This window comes from Convolutriloba macropyga, chromosome 4, assembly GCF_964194025.1.
Source record: "Convolutriloba macropyga chromosome 4, txConMacr16.3, whole genome shotgun sequence".
Taxonomy (NCBI): domain Eukaryota; kingdom Metazoa; phylum Xenacoelomorpha; order Acoela; family Convolutidae; genus Convolutriloba; species Convolutriloba macropyga.
In genome coordinates this window covers 75,419,382-75,438,681 of record NC_134471.1, presented here as the reverse complement: position 1 = coordinate 75,438,681, position 19,300 = coordinate 75,419,382, and the positions used below count along the sequence as shown (strand labels likewise).

General features: G+C 36.6%; 2 protein-coding genes across 4 annotated transcripts in view; both read right to left on the bottom strand.

Moving 5' to 3' along the window:
* Positions 1 to 19,300, bottom strand: part of LOC142337902 (uncharacterized) — a 519,657-nt gene that overhangs the window by 391,579 nt on the left and 108,778 nt on the right. The window lies entirely within an intron of this gene.
* Positions 1,949 to 19,300, bottom strand: part of LOC142337903 (adenylyl cyclase-associated protein 1-like) — a 269,041-nt gene continuing 251,689 nt past the window's right edge. For all 3 annotated transcript variants that reach the window (XM_075387536.1, XM_075387535.1, XM_075387537.1), the window contains exons 5-9: positions 17,488 to 17,670; positions 16,123 to 16,300; positions 3,882 to 4,162; positions 3,282 to 3,383; positions 1,949 to 3,011 (exon numbers count right to left, since the gene is read on the bottom strand). In XM_075387536.1, the coding sequence (XP_075243651.1) occupies positions 2,778 to 3,011; positions 3,282 to 3,383; positions 3,882 to 4,162; positions 16,123 to 16,300; positions 17,488 to 17,670 (978 nt within the window). In that variant the 3' untranslated portion in view covers positions 1,949 to 2,777. The remainder of the gene's footprint in view (positions 3,012 to 3,281; positions 3,384 to 3,881; positions 4,163 to 16,122; positions 16,301 to 17,487; positions 17,671 to 19,300) is intronic.

Below are 19,300 nucleotides of genomic sequence, written 5' to 3'. Positions count from 1 at the left end.
TTTCAAGCTTCGTTCGAGAGCAATCAACCATTTAATTCCTTAAACATAGACCGACAAATGTCGGAAAAATTGCTTTTGAACGACAGGCGAGGCAATTTAATTCATGGTCTTTAGTATACATCAATTTTTATTTATGGGTACAAAAAACTCGACCCCACCGGGATTCGAACCACTGACCTCCCGCTCCATGACCACCCGCACTAACCACTGCGCTACGAGTCACTTACTTTTCCTATGCTGCAACCGATTTTATATTAGCAACAAGCTTTACTTCGGTGCACTAGAGATCACTCAAAAATGATGAATGAAAGCGTGAAAAATCCACTTGAGAAGTCCAAGAATGTTCTTGAAGAAAAGCGCAAAATTGTCAAGCACAAAATTTGCAAAAAAAACATAGCCGGTAGAATACCGGAAACGACTCGAATCGTCGTGCATTATAATCTCTAACCTAACCTTACCGAAATCAGAACCTCAAAATAGACAAGAAGAAAACAAAAGTAGCCCAACAAACCACATTAAAGTGTTTTAAAAACGCCGACAATTTTTTAGGTGCGGGGGAGCTAGGTAGGGTGGGTGGGTTGGGGAGGTGGGTAGTGCTGGGGTAGTGGGGGGGTAGGTGGGGGGGGGTAGTTAGGTGAAGGTAGGGGGTAGTTTGGGGGGGGGGGGGTAGGTGGGCGGGGGGGGGGGGGGGTAAGTTGGGACAGGGGGGGGGTAGGTGGTGGGGGTAGGTAGGTGGGTAGAGAGGTTGGAGAGGTGGGTAGTGCTGGGGTAGTGGGGGGGGGTAGTTGGGGGGTAGCTAGGTGGAGAGGAGGGGGTAGTGGTAGGTGGGGGTTAAGTTGGGGGGGGGGGGGGTTGCGGTGGCGTTGCGTGGGAGGTAGGTGTTGGGGGGGGGGTAGATATGTAGTTGGGGGGGGGGTTTGTGGGTGTAGTTTAGATAATTAGGGGTGACTTATATAGTAAAAAAACTCAAAAGACCTCTTCACCTTGAACATTACCAGCAGTTCCTAAATACTATACATTACAAACGAACTACTGTTGAAGTCCAATGCTCGAAAACAGAAGTCAACAATCAAAAACGGAGGTAAATGCTCGAACAGAAAGAAGTCAAAATTCAAGTCATGAACAAACTTGCCTTCTGCTAAAAAAAAAACCTGTAGAATCTCAATACTCTTCGCGTCATAAAAACCTGTAGAATCTCAATTCTCCTCTTAGAGTCGTAAAAAGACACACACGTTTACAATAATTGCTATGAACTGCGGTCAAGAGCAATTAATAATTTTGTTTACCCTAGTGAAATGCAATTAAAGCAAGTGCAATAAAAAGAAACTTCCCGATTTCAACTTAGCCATATTTAGTTATTTTCTGCCCCTGACACACAAGTTTGTCCGTTGCAAGTGTGGTTGAGGCGTCCGTTCCAGTCTGTTCGGTTGGGTGACCGGACAATAGATCGAAAGCACAACAGATCGAAAACAGAAAAATTGGGACAATAGATCGAAAATTAATCTTTATTCTTATTGGTTGAAATTAAGCATTATTTGCGCGTTGCAATATAATTACCACATTATGGCCATGCCTCGCGAGCCATGGCCATGCCTTAGCGGCCCGTGGGACTTGATAAGAATCTATCACAACCGAATAAAATATCACAACAAAGCATGTTATATGCTGTATAATATATGAGCGCTCAAATCTGATTGGCCAATACGTAACTTGAACAATTTAATTTTCGATATATTGTCCCAATTTTCGCTTTCGATCTGTTGTCTTTCGATCTGTTGTCCTAGCACCGTTCGGTTGAAACATTTGGTTTTAATGTATAGCGATAAGATAATATACCATAGAAAACCTCAGAGTGAGTTGACTTTCAGATGAAGAAGAGTTAGAAATAAGGTTTACAACGCAGGTAAGCTTTGTGCTCAAATCTGTAACTATGAATGTCAAAACTGAATCGAATGCTGAAAATTAATTTGTTAAAAATAAATGAAGACAATTGTGATTGACAAAAGGTAAAAAAGATTTCAAAGACATATCAAAATTAGATGTTGCAGCACTAATGCTCCAAGCTTATATATGTCAATAATTTAAATTTATCACCAGTTTATTAATTTAATTAGGGCAAAGGTTTCGGAGAAGCTTTCCATACTATATATTCACAAAATATTAATTTGAAAACTACTCTCTTCAAAATATTTCGGATCAACAGCCAGAGATCCTTAGTGATGTCTCATAACTCATAAAAAAATACACTACCAATTTATTCTGCCTATTCGTGTAATTTTACAGCAGAAGTTCAAGTTCACATGACGAAAAACATGTCACTCGAAGTCAAATTTTGTTGGAAGGCTTTAAAAGTGGCACTCATGACATTCAATAACACAAATAACCATTTGATTCTACTCAAAAGTAGTCATGCATTTAACAGAAGATTCCTGGTCAGCAATCAGATTAGGCACAGTTCTGACTTCAGTTTTGTAAATTATATAGCATCAATTCTATAAGCTTCAATTATGACAGATATTTACAGGTTTTAAGCTCTTGTCAAATATTTCAAAGTAGCATCAAATCATTTTTTCCGATTCATCTCAAATTATTGACAAAAAATAATTCTGAATTTTCTCTGACTTTCAATTTCAAAATTTTCCCCCTAGCAAGAAGTGTGAGCACTCAGAATAATATTAGAATTATGTTACCATATTTGATATTAATAAAAAAATCTCTCGTTGACGACATCAATCTCTATCAATACAGATCTCTTGAATCCGGTTTTGATTAATTGCTCATCCGAGACTCTCAGAGCAGGTGGTGACCAACTTCTTCTTACTCTTGTCGTAGACAGTCTTGTACTGCTCAGGTACAGGGAACTCTGCAAAGTCCCCGTCTTCCCCTGGCACCAGGATGTTCATTTCGGATGACTTGGCTGTCACTATCTCGCACTCCAGACATTCACTACTGAGAAACACTTGTGCTCCGTCTGTTTTGTCAATGTTCAGCAATGGCATCTTCGAAAGGGCCTACAGTCCAAACAAATGTTGACGTTTACACTTCGCAAAGCGCAACCTCATTAAAAGGATTTATATTGAAGTTGATTCACATAAAAAAGAAAAGCTACAGAAAGAATTGACCAGCATATAACTGGAGCATTGACGACACATGTGCATTGAAGAGACGCAAGATCAGGTAATGATCAATGCATATGAGGGAGCAATTCATAAATTGACATGAATAAACAAGGAGGTAACAGAAAATTATCTCAAAAGTGTAAATGTTCAGCAACGCCTCACCTGTATCTGGACACTCTTGCAGTTGACAAGATCGACAGAAGAGAGAAGGTCATCAAACACAACCCCACACTTGACACAGTTGTCCAAGGAGATGAAATTCACCTATAAAACAACTCATATCTGCTCAGGGGCTCGACTGAAGATCCCTGGAAGCACAACCCTTTTTGGTGTTTTGAAACTGCGCAACTCAAAACTCCAAGTGCTTCGAACAATGATTAATCCCTTAGCATTGATGAAATCATAGACAAGTTGTGCATCATACTATATAAATTATAATGCAACAAGAACAAAAAACTTCCAGGCTGCTTTGTACTGAATTACCTCTAAAAATTAGGCAGACCGCTTTCGGTACTGCAATCTATCAATCATGTAGTGTTTTTAGATCTTCAAAAATCCAACCTCCGTCAGGATAATTTTTCAAGTAACTTGCCTGTCCGTCTAGTTTTTCGTGCTTAATTGTCTTAGATAGTCTTCAAGTCTTGCAGGTTAAAATAAGTTCGATAGGCGCTATTTGAGGTTGTACTTCACTAATTTCCTGTCTGCCATGAGTTTTAAAATAGGTCGAATCCTTCAGATAAAATATCAATAAAAAGTCCTCACCTTGTTTTTCACGATTAATGTAGTATTCTTGCAGCTGTACATGTAGATTGTGTGTTTGAAGTTCGTGATCTCCAAAGTAATGGTCTCGTCCTTGTAGTTTTCAATAACCCATTTCTTGTCCTGTTCCAACTCCATCTTGGGGGGCTTCTGAACAACTGGCTTCGCTGCCGCAGCTGCCGGCTTGGGTTTGGTCGAATCAGCAGCACCGGCTGGGACGCTTGATCCCGCACGTAGCTCTGGGTTCTTGTGCGTTTGCATGTCTTTTGTCACCTTGCGCAAACCTGAAGGAATTGATCTATCAAGTTGAGGTAATAGCTAGCACGTACGCTTTACAAGGTACAGTGTTTAATATTAAGTTAAGCGAAGACAGTAAAGGTAGTTATGGGCTATGAAAACGCGCTAACGCAAAATTTGCGTTTGAGAGCAAGACTACATGTAGCAAACACCAAAATAGCTGTGAATGAATGGACCATGTTGGAGTTACGGTAAAGCGCCAAAGTTTGCGTCCTCCAATGTTGAAGTAACAATTTCAATAAATCACACACTCCCCAATGTTGCAACACAATGTGCTTTCATCTTCTAATAGGTTAATATTTGAACAAAAAGTTTTAGCTACCCCATTTTTCAGTAGGACAAATGTGGTTTTACATATTCAAATTAAAGTTGTCTTTTCAATTAGTCTCACAAAAATAAACTTATCTAGTACGTTAACAAGTCCCACAGTTCGCGATCTTCTTATTTGCTAATCTTGTTTGTAATTCACAAAACATGGATATCTTTTTACCGCGGAGTCAATAAGGTTCTTTTATACCAAGATGCTCAAAACAACTGAGACTGCCATAAAATAGCTGCTGCTGCTTCAGAAAACTGATGAAAAAACTGAAAATGACTAAACAAACGCATTTTTTCCAACCTCCAAATTTATTTGGGGGCTAGGAATTTTATGCTGACCTGGCTTTTTATTTAGTCAATTTTGGCCGATCGATATGCGGAAATATAAAGGCGTTAGCATTGAAAAGCTCTCGAAAAAATGAATCTTTTGTTGAAGAGAGTTTTTATAATTTCTCATTTTTTGCCGAAAAAATGAGGCCTAAAAATTCAAAATTTTTTCAAATAATTTTGATTAAAAAGACCATGATAAAAATGCCGTTAGCTTATAAAAACCTGACTCAAATAAAAGAACATAAACTGACTGACGTCTAACAAATTGCTCTCAAAAGATAGGCAGTGCAATTTAGTTCAGGCGCTGTAGCCTAGAAAAATTTTTCATGGGAGCAAAAAAATCCCAATACAGGGGATTCGAACCCGCGACTTCCAGAGTTCTCGACAGAAGCATAAACCACTCGAAAATGAGGCCTTCGTGAATTTCTAGCTTCCAATCGCTTTTTATTTTAGCAACAACTTTATTTCGGCGTTAGCAATTGCGATCACTCAAAAATGTCGAAGACGTGAAAAAGTCACTTGAGAAGTCAAGGAATGTTATAGAACAAAAGCGCAAAAATGGTCAAGGAAAATCAGATGAAGAAAACGTAGATGAAATCAGTTGCATAGATGATTATTTCACTTTTAAAGCACGTTTGGCAAAATCAGCGATGAAGGAACTCACAGAATAGTAACCTAGAGAAATCAAAAACAATTCACTGGAAATGTCGAAAAAACAGGTAGAATTAGGTAGTGCTAAACAAACATTCAATGCATAGAAAAAAATTGCACAAGTCAATCCTAAATTACAACTCAGAAATTTTCAGGAACAACTTGACCAGCATTCACTTGACCAGCAGACCAAGAGTCAAGCAAATTGAAGAGTCAAGCAAAAAATAGTTTCAGAATGTTCGAGAAAATAAAAATTCATTCCTGTATACTTTGTTGTTAAAACTTTGACAACTAATATTTCCTGCAAAAAAACGATGGAAATCGTACACAGGAAAAAAATTAATTTTTAGCAAAAATAAGCACAAAAATGGACTCAAAAAGAGGGAAATTTGATTTTTTTTCGCTTCATCGTTATGTTATATTTCCAAACAAAAAACCTCAGTCCAAAATCTACGCATATACTAACCTGCAGGCCTCTTCCAAACTGGCTGCGCATATGGGATACAAGCAGCGACAAAAACAAAAAACGTTAAAATTAACAAAGTAAAAAAAACTTGCATTTGTTATTGCACCTTATTTCTTTAAAATCCTTTTGATGCCACAAAAATCTACAAAGTTTTTAAGAAAACTTCAATAGCACCCCAAAATATAGAAAAAAATTTTCAAAAGATTTTTTTGATTAAGTTGTAAATACTATTGTTATGTAACTCAAAAAGCGAGCATGACAAGAACATCTGGCTAAAAAAAATTAACTATAAAACGTAAACGTCAATTGATATAAGCAACAAAAGTTACAACATTTGGTTCAAAAAGCTTAATGGAAAGATCATGCCTTTTTATTAGAGGCCCAAACAACTTTTAAACAACCTACAGGATTCTAATGCAACTTTATATTGGAAAACGTTTTAATTGTCGGTTCGATCACAAAAAAAGTTTTCGAAGCCACTATTTTCAGTGTAAAAAATTCCTCAAGATTACTTGGATGTATTGTTCTTCTTTGTCGGATATTGAGCTTCAAAAAAGTTCAGATAACCTAAAAAGATTATTCTCTGCGTCTCTTTGATCCCTAAAGAAGAATATTCGTAAAAGCAGAAATCTCGGTTTCGAAATTTTGAACATTTGATTAGAAATGAGTCAACTTTGGCCAAATTTGTAAATGTTCGGATATGATTCAATGTTGCTAAGCCGTGAATTTTTGGCAATATTAATGTTTGAAGGGACGTATAGCACAGCAATTTATATTGTTAGTCTTTCACCTACAATTTTTTTTCTGTCCCACTCTTTCACCTTGGAAAAAATGTCCTTTAACAGGTTGGAACTATTCCTTCAAGAGACAGATGGTGCCAAGCTCACCAATCGTCTCTTGTTAGGTTTTCATACGAATGATAGATCGGTAGGTTTTGATGGGTTTTGGTAGTTGTATGATAGGTTTTCATACAATAAAGAGCGAAAAAAACTTTTTGGGGACCAAGTAAAGCCGGAAGACTCCAGAAAACAGTCGAGGTAAAAATTGAGTTAGGCTGCAGTCCACTTGTCAGTAACCTAGAAAAATTCACTTAATATTAAATTTCAAACAAAAACAATGGAAAACGAGAAAAATTTTTTGAAACAAAATCATTGAAACAAAAAAAATACGGCTTTTTATGAATCTTAGCTGCAACATCACTTTTAACACTAGTATGAGTATATATAACATAAACCGACTAACGTCGGATAAATTGCTCTCGAACGACACACGAGGCATTTAATTAATAGGGGTTGTAGCCTTGACTAATTTCATGGGTGCAAAAACAAACTTCTCACAAAGCAGGGGTTCGACCTCCCGACATGCTGCGTAATAGACTGAATCATTAACCACTCCCTTTTCAGGTCTTGTTTTGTCTTCTTCTAAAATCGCTTTTGTTTTAGCTACAGACTTATCTGAAAAATAAGGTTACGCAATTTGAGGTTACGCAAAAATCAAGAAGTCAAGCGTGAAAAAGTCACTCAAGAAGTGAAATCGGAAGACTATTCAATAAAACAGTCAAGTGGAAATATTGCATACAAAGACACACATGTTTACAATAATTGCTTGAAATTTTGTTTGAGTGCAATTAACAGAATAGATTGCAGCATAATATAAAAGTTTGAGCCTAAGTTCCAATGGTGTGACTGCCTGTAATTTTTCATAAATCAGATTAAAATAAATAACAGTTTCAATAAATTACAAACAGACGGTAGATAGCCGCAAAATAGCAGTGAACCTAACACTAATTTGTTTTTTCATTCCCCTGCGAGGTGTTTAATTTTTTTCTCCATCAAAATACATCTCCTAAGCAATAGAGCTCTTTTTGTTGCACTATGTTGACCTTTAATTACAGATGTTATCATAAAAAACATAGCCATCAGATTGCCGGAATAGATGCGAAAGAATAGACTCAAGCGTCGTATAATAGAGATCGAAACAGATACATATAAGTTGAAAATGTTATCGGCGCCGCTCAAAAAGCCATGCAAAAAATTCAGCGATAAATTAATAAAGCTTGTTAAAATTCATTGGCGGAAGCCTTTTCCTTAGGGACCCTTATTACACATGAGTTCCTTTGAGTTAAACTAGTTCAAAACAAACTTATATTTAAAGTGTAAAATTCATTTTATTAAGTGAGGTAAGTCACCTATGATCAAAATCTAATCCCGCAAAAAACATTTACAAGAGCGTGAAACGACGTCACATGCGCAAAAGTTGTGAGAGAACTCATTCAAAAAATTTCACACAACTCTACTTTGAGAACAAATATAAAACAAAAAGAGCACCTGACGACAAAACAAAAAACCAAGAGAACCTCAATATAGCTCAGGTCAGCTTAGCAGCTATAATTAAGTTCGAGTGTTGAGTTGAAGTTTTTAGGAGTGACGTAAGTCACCTATGACAATTAACCACACTATATTAAAAACATAGGCGGCAGATTGCCGGAAAATGACCGCGATAGACGCTTGTGGCATTCCATCGATTTAAAACAACTAAAGAAATAAGATTGACTGATTGACTACTAGTCCGTTAAGAGACCACTAGACTGTTTGGGTTAAATTCGGAATGTCATTTTATCATCAAAGTTTAATGAGGCAAAAAACTTGCCAGAGAGTGCAATTAACAGAATAGATTGCAGCACAATATAAAAGTTTGAGCCTAAGTTCCAATGGTGTGACTGCCTGTAATTTTTCATAAATCAGATTAAAATAAATAACAGTTTCAATAAATTACAAACAGACGGTAGATAGCCGCAAAATAGCAGTGAACCTAACACTAATTTGTTTTTTCATTCCCCTGCGAGGTGTTTAATTTTTTTCTCCATCAAAATACATCTCCTAAGCAATAGAACTCTTTTTGTTGCACTATGTTGACCTTTAATTACAGATGTTATCATAAAAAACATAGCCGTCAGATTGCCGGAATAGATGCGAAAGAATAGACTCAAGTGTCGTATAATAGAGATCGAAACAGATACATATAAGTTGAAAATGTTATCGGCGCCGCTCAAAAAGCCATGCAAAAAATTCAGCGATAAATTAATAAAGCTTGTTAAAATTCATTGGCGGAAGCCTTTTCCTTAGGGACCTTTATTACACATGAGTTCCTTTGAGTTAAACTAGTTCAAAACAAACTTAAAGTTTAAAGTGTAAAATTCATTTTATTAAGTGAGGTAAGTCACCTATGATCAAAATCTAATCCCGCAAAAAACATTTACAAGAGCGTGAAACGACGTCACATGCGCAAAAGTTGTGAGAGAACTCATTCAAAAAATTTCACACAACTCTACTTTGTGAACAAATATAAAACAAAAAGAGCACCTGACGACAAAACAAAAAACCAAGAGAACCTCAATATAGCTCAGGTCAGCTTAGCAGCTATAATTAAGTTCGAGTGTTGAGTTGAAGTTTTTAGGAGTGACGTAAGTCACCTATGACAATTAACCACACTATATTAAAAACATAGGCGGCAGATTGCCGGAAAATGACCGCGATAGACGCTTGTGGCATTCCATCGATTTAAAACAACTAAAGAAATAAGATGGACTGATTGACTACTAGTCCGTTAAGAGACCACTAGACTGTTTGGGTTAAATTCGGAATGTCATCATCAAAGTTTAATGAGGCAAAAAACTTGCCAGAGAGTGCAATTAACAGAATAGATTGCAGCACAATATAAAAGTTTGAGCCTAAGTTCCAATGGTGTGACTGCCTGTAATGTTTCATAAATCAGATTAAAATAAATAACAGTTTCAATAAATTACAAACAGACGGTAGATAGCCGCAAAATAGCAGTGAACCTAACACTAATTTGTTTTTTCATTCCCCTGCGAGGTGTTTAGTTTTTTTCTCCATCAAAATACATCTCCTAAGCAATAGAGCTCTTTTTGTTGCACTCTGTTGACCTTTAATTACAGATGTTATCATAAAAAACATAGCCATCAGATTGCCGGAATAGATGCGAAAGAATAGACTCAAGTGTCGTATAATAGAGATCGGAACAGATACATATAAGTTGAAAATGTTATCGGCGCCGCTCAAAAAGCCATGCAAAAAATTCAGCGATAAATTAATAAAGCTTGTTAAAATTCATTGGCGGAAGCCTTTTCCTTAGGGACCTTTATTACACATGAGTTCCTTTGAGTTAAACTAGTTCAAAACAAACTTAAAGTTTAAAGTGTAAAATTCATTTTATTAAGTGAGGTAAGTCACCTATGATCAAAATCTAATCCCGCAAAAAACATTTACAAGAGCGTGAAACGACGTCACATGCGCAAAAGTTGTGAGAGAACTCATTCAAAAAATTTCACACAACTCTACTTTGTGAACAAATATAAAACAAAAAGAGCACCTGACGACAAAACAAAAAACCAAGAGAACCTCAATATAGCTCAGGTCAGCTTAGCAGCTATAATTAAGTTCGAGTGTTGAGTTGAAGTTTTTAGGAGTGACGTAAGTCACCTATGACAATTAACCACACTATATTAAAAACATAGGCGGCAGATTGCCGGAAAATGACCGCGATAGACGCTTGTGGCATTCCATCGATTTAAAACAACTAAAGAAATAAGATGGACTGATTGACTACTAGTCCGTTAAGAGACCACTAGACTGTTTGGGTTAAATTCGGAATGTCATTTTATCATCAAAGTTTAATGAGGCAAAAAACTTGCCAGAGAGTGCAATTAACAGAATAGATTGCAGCACAATATAAAAGTTTGAGCCTAAGTTCCAATGGTGTGACTGCCTGTCATTTTTCATAAATCAGATTAAAATAAATAACAGTTTCAATAAATTACAAACAGACGGTAGATAGCCGCAAAATAGCAGTGAATCTAACACTAATTTGTTTTTTCATTCCCATGCGAGGTGTTTAATTTTTTTCTCCATCAAAATACATCTCCTAAGCAATAGAGCTCTTTTTGTTGCACTCTGTTGACCTTTAATTACAGATGTTATCATAAAAAACATAGCCGTCAGATTGCCGGAATAGATGCGAAAGAATAGACTCAAGTGTCGTATAATAGAGATCGGAACAGATACATATAAGTTGAAAATGTTATCGGCGCCGCTCAAAAAGCCATGCAAAAAATTCAGCGATAAATTAAAAAAGCTTGTTAAAATTCATTGGCGGAAGCCTTTTCCTTAGGGACCTTTATTACACATGAGTTCCTTTGAGTTAAACTAGTTCAAAACAAACTTAAAGTTTAAAGTGTAAAATTCATTTTATTAAGTGAGGTAAGTCACCTATGATCAAAATCTAATCCCGCAAAAAACATTTACAAGAGCGTGAAACGACGTCACATGCGCAAAAGTTGTGAGAGAACTCATTCAAAAAATTTCACACAACTCTACTTTGTGAACAAATATAAAACAAAAAGAGCACCTGACGACAAAACAAAAAACCAAGAGAACCTCAATATAGCTCAGGTCAGCTTAGCAGCTATAATTAAGTTCGAGTGTTGAGTTGAAGTTTTTAGGAGCGACGGAACTCACCTATGACAATTAACCACACTATATTAAAAACATAGGCGGCAGATTGCCGGAAAATGACCGCGATAGACGCTTGTGGCATTCCATCGATTTAAAACAACTAAAGAAATAAGATGGACTGATTGACTACTAGTCCGTTAAGAGACCACTAGACTGTTTGGGTTAAATTCGGAATGTCATTTTATCATCAAAGTTTAATGAGGCAAAAAACTTGCCAGAGAGTGAAATGACGTCACATGACCAAAAGTTGAGAGGAAGAAGTAATCCAGAAAATTTAACTTTTTCAGCTTTACTGTGTGAACAAATGTCAAACGAAAAGAGCGCCAGACGACAAAACAAAAAAAACCAAGCGCACCGCAATATAGCTCCACTCAGCCTACAGCTTCGCAGCTATAACTAAGTTCGAGTGTTGAGTTGACGTTTTCTGGAGTGACGTAAGTCGCCTATGAAAATAAACCACGCTATATAAAAAACATAGCCGGCAGATTGCCGGAAAATAGCAGCCTTTAACGCGCTTCATGTACATCAGGATTGAAACAGAAAAAGACACCATAGCCGGCAGATTGCCGGAAAATAGCCACGATACACGCCTGTGGCATTCCATGAATTGAAGCAACTAAAGAAATAAGAGAGACTGTTGACCACCACTCCATTAAAAGACCACTAGACTGTTTGGGTTAGATTCGGACTGTCATTTTATGATCAAAATCTTATCACGCAAAAAAACTTTTGCCAGAGAGTGAAATGACGTCACACGCGCAGGTGTAAGAAGTCATTCAAAAAACTTTGACTTTTTCAGCTTTACTGTGTGAACAAATGTTAAACGAAAAGGAGCGTCAGCCAACAAAAAAATCCAAGAGCACCAAAATATAGCTCCACTCAGCTCACAGCTTCGTAGCTATAATTAAGTTCGAGTGTTGAGTTGACGCTTTCTGGAGCAACGTAAGTCGCCTATGAAAATTAACCACACTATGTTAAAAACATAGGCGGCAGATTGCCGGAAAATAGCCACTATAGAAGCTTGTGGCATTCCATCGAATTGAAACAACTAAAGAAATATGATAGACTGATTGACCACCAGTCCGTTAATAGACCATTAGACTGTTTGGGTTAGATTCGGACTGTCATTTTACAATCAAAATCTAATAACGCAAAAAACTTGTCAGTGAAATGACGTCACATGCGCAAAATTTGTTAGTGGGAAGAAGTAATTCAGAAAATTTGACTTTTTCAGCTTTACTGTGTGAACCAATATAAAACAAAAAAGAGCGCCAGACGAAGAAACAAAAAACCAAGAGCACCGCAATATAGCTCCGCTCAGCTTACAGCTTCGCAGCTATAACTAAGTTCGAGTGTTGAGTTGACGTTTTCTGGAGTGACGAAAGTCGCCTATGAAAATTAACCACGCTATATTAAAAACCTAGCCGACAGATATCCGGAAAATAGCCGCCTTTAGCGCGCTTCATGAACATCAGGATTGAAACAGAAAAACAAACCATAGCCGGCAAATTGCCGGAAAATAGCCGCGATAGACGCTTGTGGCAATCCATGGAATTGAAACAACTAAAGAAATAAGATAGACAGATTGACAACCAGTCTAATAAGACCTCTGGACTGTTTGGGTTGGATTCAAACTGTCATTTTATAATCAGAATCTAATCACGCAAGAAACTTTTGCCAAAGAGCGAAATGACGTCACACGCGCAAGTGGAAGAAGTCATTCAGAAAATTTTGACTTTTTTAGCTTTACTGTGAACACATTTTAACCGAATAGGAACGCCAGACAACAAAAAAACCAAGAGCACCAAAGTATAGCTCCACTCAGCTCACAGCTTCGCAGCTATAATTAAGTTCGAGTGTTGAGTTGACGTTTTTTGGAGTGACGTAGGTCGCCTATGACAATTAACCACGCTAGTCATATTCCGGCAGATTGCAGGAAAATCGCCGCCGTTAACGCGGTTGATGCACATCGGGATTGAAACAAAAGAAAACATAGCCAACAGATTGCCGGAAAATAGCCGCGATAGACGCTTGTGGCCTTTCAAGGAATTAAAACCAAAGAAATAAGATAGACAGATTGACCACCAGTCCAATAATAGACCACTAGACCTTTTGGGTTAGATTCGGACTGTTAATTTATGAGACACATACGCTCGATAAGGCAAGGTCCTAAGAGCTTTTTCAATTTTAATATTCTAAATCAAAAACTCAAGACTCTATACTCAAGAAAGGGGGCATTTATGTTTGGCACTGCTTGCATGCACACTATCCGATCTTCAACTAGTAAATGTTCATAAAACTTAAAGTTCATTAAGTGTATTTAGTAGTCAGTTTTGTTTGTGCGGTAAGTCACGCAATTGGCCTAAAAGCAGAACAAACGACGTCACGAACACAAATTTTAACTAAAAAGCAGTAGAAGTCACTAAGAGTCAAATTCAAGAAGTCAGGTCGTAAGAATCATCGATGGAGACGAGGAATTAAACAACATAGCATGACAAGTCCTGAAATACAATTCAAAGAAATAAATTAATTTATGACCTGACAATCATTTAATCCGCTTTAAAATATAAATGAGAGCTGTTAGTAATTTGAGCATTAAAACAACACAAGAACAAAAACAGGAAAGACTAAAAATTCAATTTTTAATTCTTGAAAAGACAGCATTAACATAAAAAAACTGTTATGAACTCACACTGCCAACTATACTCCTCTATTTCTTATAAACAACCTGTCATTAAATGTCGATGAGTCCTCTCACTAATAATATTAAATGATAAAACAAAAATAAGCAAAAAATTGAAATAAAACTCGCAGAAACTTTTTGAAAACAGTTAGCATAAGTCACAGAACGCAACAGCTACTGAAGGATACAATTATACCAATTCATTCAGTCCTCAAGGAGCATCGTTGAAACCTGTGATCGACGAGATTAAGTGATAAGACAGCAATAAGTACAATAAATACTAGCAAAACTAAAAAAGATCAATAAGTTTTTTTTAAAACGAACAAGCATATGAGCCACAAAAAGCAATAGCTATGAACTAAAAAGATTTGCTTTAGTTGCATTTTTTAGACAAGCAGCGACACCTATCAAAACTGACACTAAGAGTTAAGACGACAAAGTTGCTAAGAAAAATTAACTAAACTTAAAAAGATTGATAATTATTATTGAAAACAATTAGTGTCGAAGTCATAGAAAGCACTAGCTTTGAACAAAATCGATTAAATTTATAAACCCAACCTCTATTAGCGGCATCAGAGACCTGCCCCCAATGAGATTAATTGATAAGACATCAAAAAGTAAAAGAGTTGCGAAACTGAAAAATTCACTCGTATTTTTGATAAGTGTGTCAAAGTCATGAATACCACTAGCTATTAACTCGAGCCTTTAATCAGATTTTTTACACCTCACTAACAACGAATCAGACCAATCATTGATGATTTTAAGTGATCAGACATATGATAATTTTTTTTAAAAAAAGTGGGCAAAATCTAAAATTCACTAATATTTTATGACAAAAAATAGTGACAAGTCATGAAAACATAACCGACTAAACGCCGGAAGAATTGCTCTCGAACGACTACTGGGAGCTCTAAAGAATTGAAGCCTGCTCCAGTCGGAACCGGGGGAGGGGAGTCTTAATCGGACTAAGAATTTCAATAGTGGGCTTCAAAGAACCACATTAGAGGTTAACATATACCACTATTCAGATTCAAAGTGAAAAATGGCACCAGTTTCGGCGCACTTTTCATTTGACTATTAGTTTTAAATTGCCGCCAATTGAGTTCAGCTGCTTGAAATAGTGATTGAGAGAGAAATTTAGATCACTCGAAACGCAAAGTCATGGCCGTAAAAGTCAATCGAAAAGTCAAAATTGTCAAGCGAACATTTTGAATTAAAAAAAGACACACACGTTTACAATAATTGCCATGAACTTTGTTCAAAAGCAATTAAACAACAATTTCTCACTCCACTTTAAAGGTCGTTTGAAAAAAAATCACGCCTTTCACCTGCTCTAATTTTCGCTCTCTGTAGTACTTCAGCGTGACTAAAATCACCACCCAGATATAAAAAAGACAGCGCACCAATACAATTCAAATTCTTTCAAATGTAAAAAAACCACGACGCCCCAATAATAGCCGTTATCGATTCGCGGCTATTTAAAAAAGAAGAGATAAATTGACCGAATCTTTTTCTATTTTTTCAGTGTCATAAAGTGTTCTATTTGGCGTGCAGTTTCAGTTGGATTCTAAAACTATACTTGTAAGCTGAAAGCTAAAAAGCCTTATGCCAATTTCAGCTAGCAAACACTCTATTTAACTTTGATAACCTAATTCTCAATGACTGAATGGCCGGCTTTGTCGGTTTATCCCGTCTCTTTTGATTTTGATCTTTTGACTTTGACGGTATTCACCACATTGAGTAATTCAATGCGTTAAAGAATTTAAAATCCATTTAGTTGAAACAGTGAGTGAAGTAAGACAGAAGTCAAACGTGAAAATAGTGACTTATGTACAACGAAAAACGTGCTCAAAAGATAAAGCGAATTATAAAAAAGGAGAACGCCTAAATAATAGCCGTTGAGAGGCTGACGGCGGCTATTAATTAAACGAGAAATTAAGAAATACAGTTTGTGGTGAGGTGTACCTTTAGTGATATCTGTGCCCATATTGAGTTGTGCAAACAGTTCGGCCCTCCCATCGTCACCACCACTACCGTCACCAGAGGGTGCTTCTCCCGCGGGGGGTGCAGGCGGCGGTGGGGGAGGGGGCAGTCCAGCTGGAGGGGGAGGAGGAGGGGCTCCAGAAGATTGTCCAATAGGTGCCTAAAATACGCATGTATTCTAATAACTTAAAATTTGAATTAATTTTTTATATTACAGTTAGCCTCTTTGTGCTCAAGTCTTGCTGGTCGCTTCAATCTTCATTACATTATCTTCTGTTTAATCAGCTAAAAACGCGTCAAGAAGAGAATACATACATTTCTTGGAATAGACTGCTTTAAAATGCTTTCCAGACATACGTGATTTTTTTTTCAATCGTTTAATATAGCCATACGAGCAGAACTTTCCCATAATGCAGTGCCAGATTACACAACTCAATTCTGAATTATTATCTTTTAATTTGTTTCTTGTTTTTAGTCTGCAATCCATTAACAGTAGCCTGTTCTCAGCCGTCCTTTTTCTATTGTTCCCCACGTCTCAGACTGCAATTGAAATTAACAATCGCGAACCAAAATCGCGAACGTCGGTAATAAAGAAGTAAGCATTTTCTACAACTGCTTTTTGTCAAAATAGCTGCATTCATCAATCTAACTTTCCTTGTGATTATGTCACTGAAAACTTCGGCAATCAATTGGCGTAGTTGACGTAGTGTCAGAAATAAGTTTTTTCGATTAGATTGTAATACTGGAATGATCTAAGGTATGGAAGATGGTCTCACATTCATACTATCATCACTATTCTACCAATTAATTAGAAGGTTCGAAAAAGTAGTAATCATGGCATGTTTACCCTTTTTTGTATTCATTATTACCGCAACCGAGATCTTCTTGTAAAGGAATCAAGTTTCTTGATATTACCCTTTTCCATCACCACCAATTTGCTCAAGCGAGTCAGTCACTCTCAGTCACACAAAGTCGCGTAGTATTTGATTTCTTTTCCCTTATTATTTATAGCTACGGGTTTCCCGTTTCTGTGAACCATAAAGGCTCGAATATGTGGTCATATATATTCACTTACTCTCATTTCTTTAATATGGCTCGAACATCTTGTTATATATTGATGCAGTTGATTCTAATTTGGGAAGATCAGAAAATTGAAATGTTCGATAGAACTTGTCTTGGTCAGCTAGACTTAGTCACAAGAGCATAAACACTTGTTTACAAAAATTTCACAATTATCTTTGCCTCTTTTCTTTAAGTCGATATCAAAGACAAATTTTATTTATCACCACACAAAGTTGATTTCTTCTTCGCAGACATACAACAGCCACATAGCGCCCGCATACTTACAGTTCCCTTCCATACGAGCCCAGTGGGGTAGTAATCTTTAAGAACCTCCTCCAGTATTCTGAAATAGCTCATCAGACTCTGCACCCACGCTTTCTCCTCATCTCCACCAGCCTTGATTGCCCGGTTTCCGTAGAACAGGGTCGACTCTTTACACTCTTTCACAAAATTATTCGGCTTGCCAGGCTGAAATAAGAAACATTCAAGCATGTTTTCCGTAATTTCAATTTCTATAAATTTTTCGGATCTTTCTTTACTGCGGGAGGGGGAGGGTGCATAACGTACTTGGGGGGGGGGGGGGGGGGGGTTGCATTACAAACAAATGGAAAAGATTCAATTTTTCTCTTCATTGAAAACAAGTTGTTTAATTAACTGCGACAGAGATTGTGTGATTTTTCCATCAAGGTTACTGACTTTTCCTCAGCGATATTCGTAAATATTCATAGAGCAAAGCGATTACACAACTTAAGGCTATCATCTGAATGGAAATAGAGTGTCAGTGATGCATTTTTAATTGCCGATACTAACCCAAGAAATAAGTGAAAAATCGGTCATTATTTTTTTTATCAAACCTGTTCAAACTTCACTACAAGAACTTCATGCATGCATTTTGCAAAGACAATTATCATAGAGCGTCATTTAATAGAATTGGTTTCAAGTTCTTTATACCAAAACAACAAGCAGCTAATTATTCTATTCTTAGTCAAATATAAATTGAGAAACGGCTACAATGCTCGCTGCTATCAATGTGCATAAAACGTGGGGTGTTGCAAAACAATCGAGAATGAGTAGGCATTCAGATTCAAGTTGTGAAGGTTACATCTCGATGAAAAGATCTCTATAGAATAAAATTCTGTTTTGCTCAAGCAAGTGATCCAGAAGTTATAATCTAATAACCGCTAAAAAAGACCCAAGTTGTTCCTCTGAATTGAGTAGAATAGCTTTCTTGCAACTGTTTTGTTTTTATTTTTTTTTGTCTTTTCGGGGACACAGAGAGCAATTGAACACGTTTGAAGAAAATAACTTCACGCAAGCCCTACTTCTTCAAAGTTCCACATTTTTTCAGTACGGAAACGCCAATGTATCTGACAACATTTTGAACTTCTCATTCAACTACAAAAAAATTTCTAAAAAGTTTTTGAATAGAACTCAAATTAAAAAAAACTGAGTTGTTTTTTCTTTAAGAAAAGAATAATGATACGAAATTTTTGCACCATTTGGGAGATACCTCGTTTACTGTGCCATTTTGTGCTGCTTTTAAAAACAACTGTTTTTTCAATTTCTAGAAAATGATTGAATCTAGAAAATGATTGAATCTAGAAAGATTGTATGCTTGTCGATGCTCAGCAGACTTTCGAAAGATGACCGTCATTGATTGCCCTAAAATCGATTGAGATAAAAAAAATTCTTAATTCTAAAGTTGGTAGTTGCTGCTACTTTGATTGAATTTCATAGCATGGCGAAAAATGGCGTCATGCACGCAATTCAGTTAAAATTGCATGATATAATAAACAAAAAGTAGATTTGAAGTGATTGTAAGGTCAGATGGTCGTAACAAAAATCTTGACGACGAAATAAGTATAAAAACCAAGAGAAGACCAATAATAGTCCAGCTATCGCTTTGCGGCTTTTAATAAAAATTAGACTTACTAATTGAGACTATTGAACAAGCGCCAGGTATCTCAAACTGGGCTTATTCTGTTTCTATTTTCGATTTAGGTTTTCTGATAGTAGCTATACATTATAGATTGCTTTGCTGCGCAACTGCTTTTGAAAATCACTTTATACAGAATGAGCAAAAGAAAGCAACTAGTCT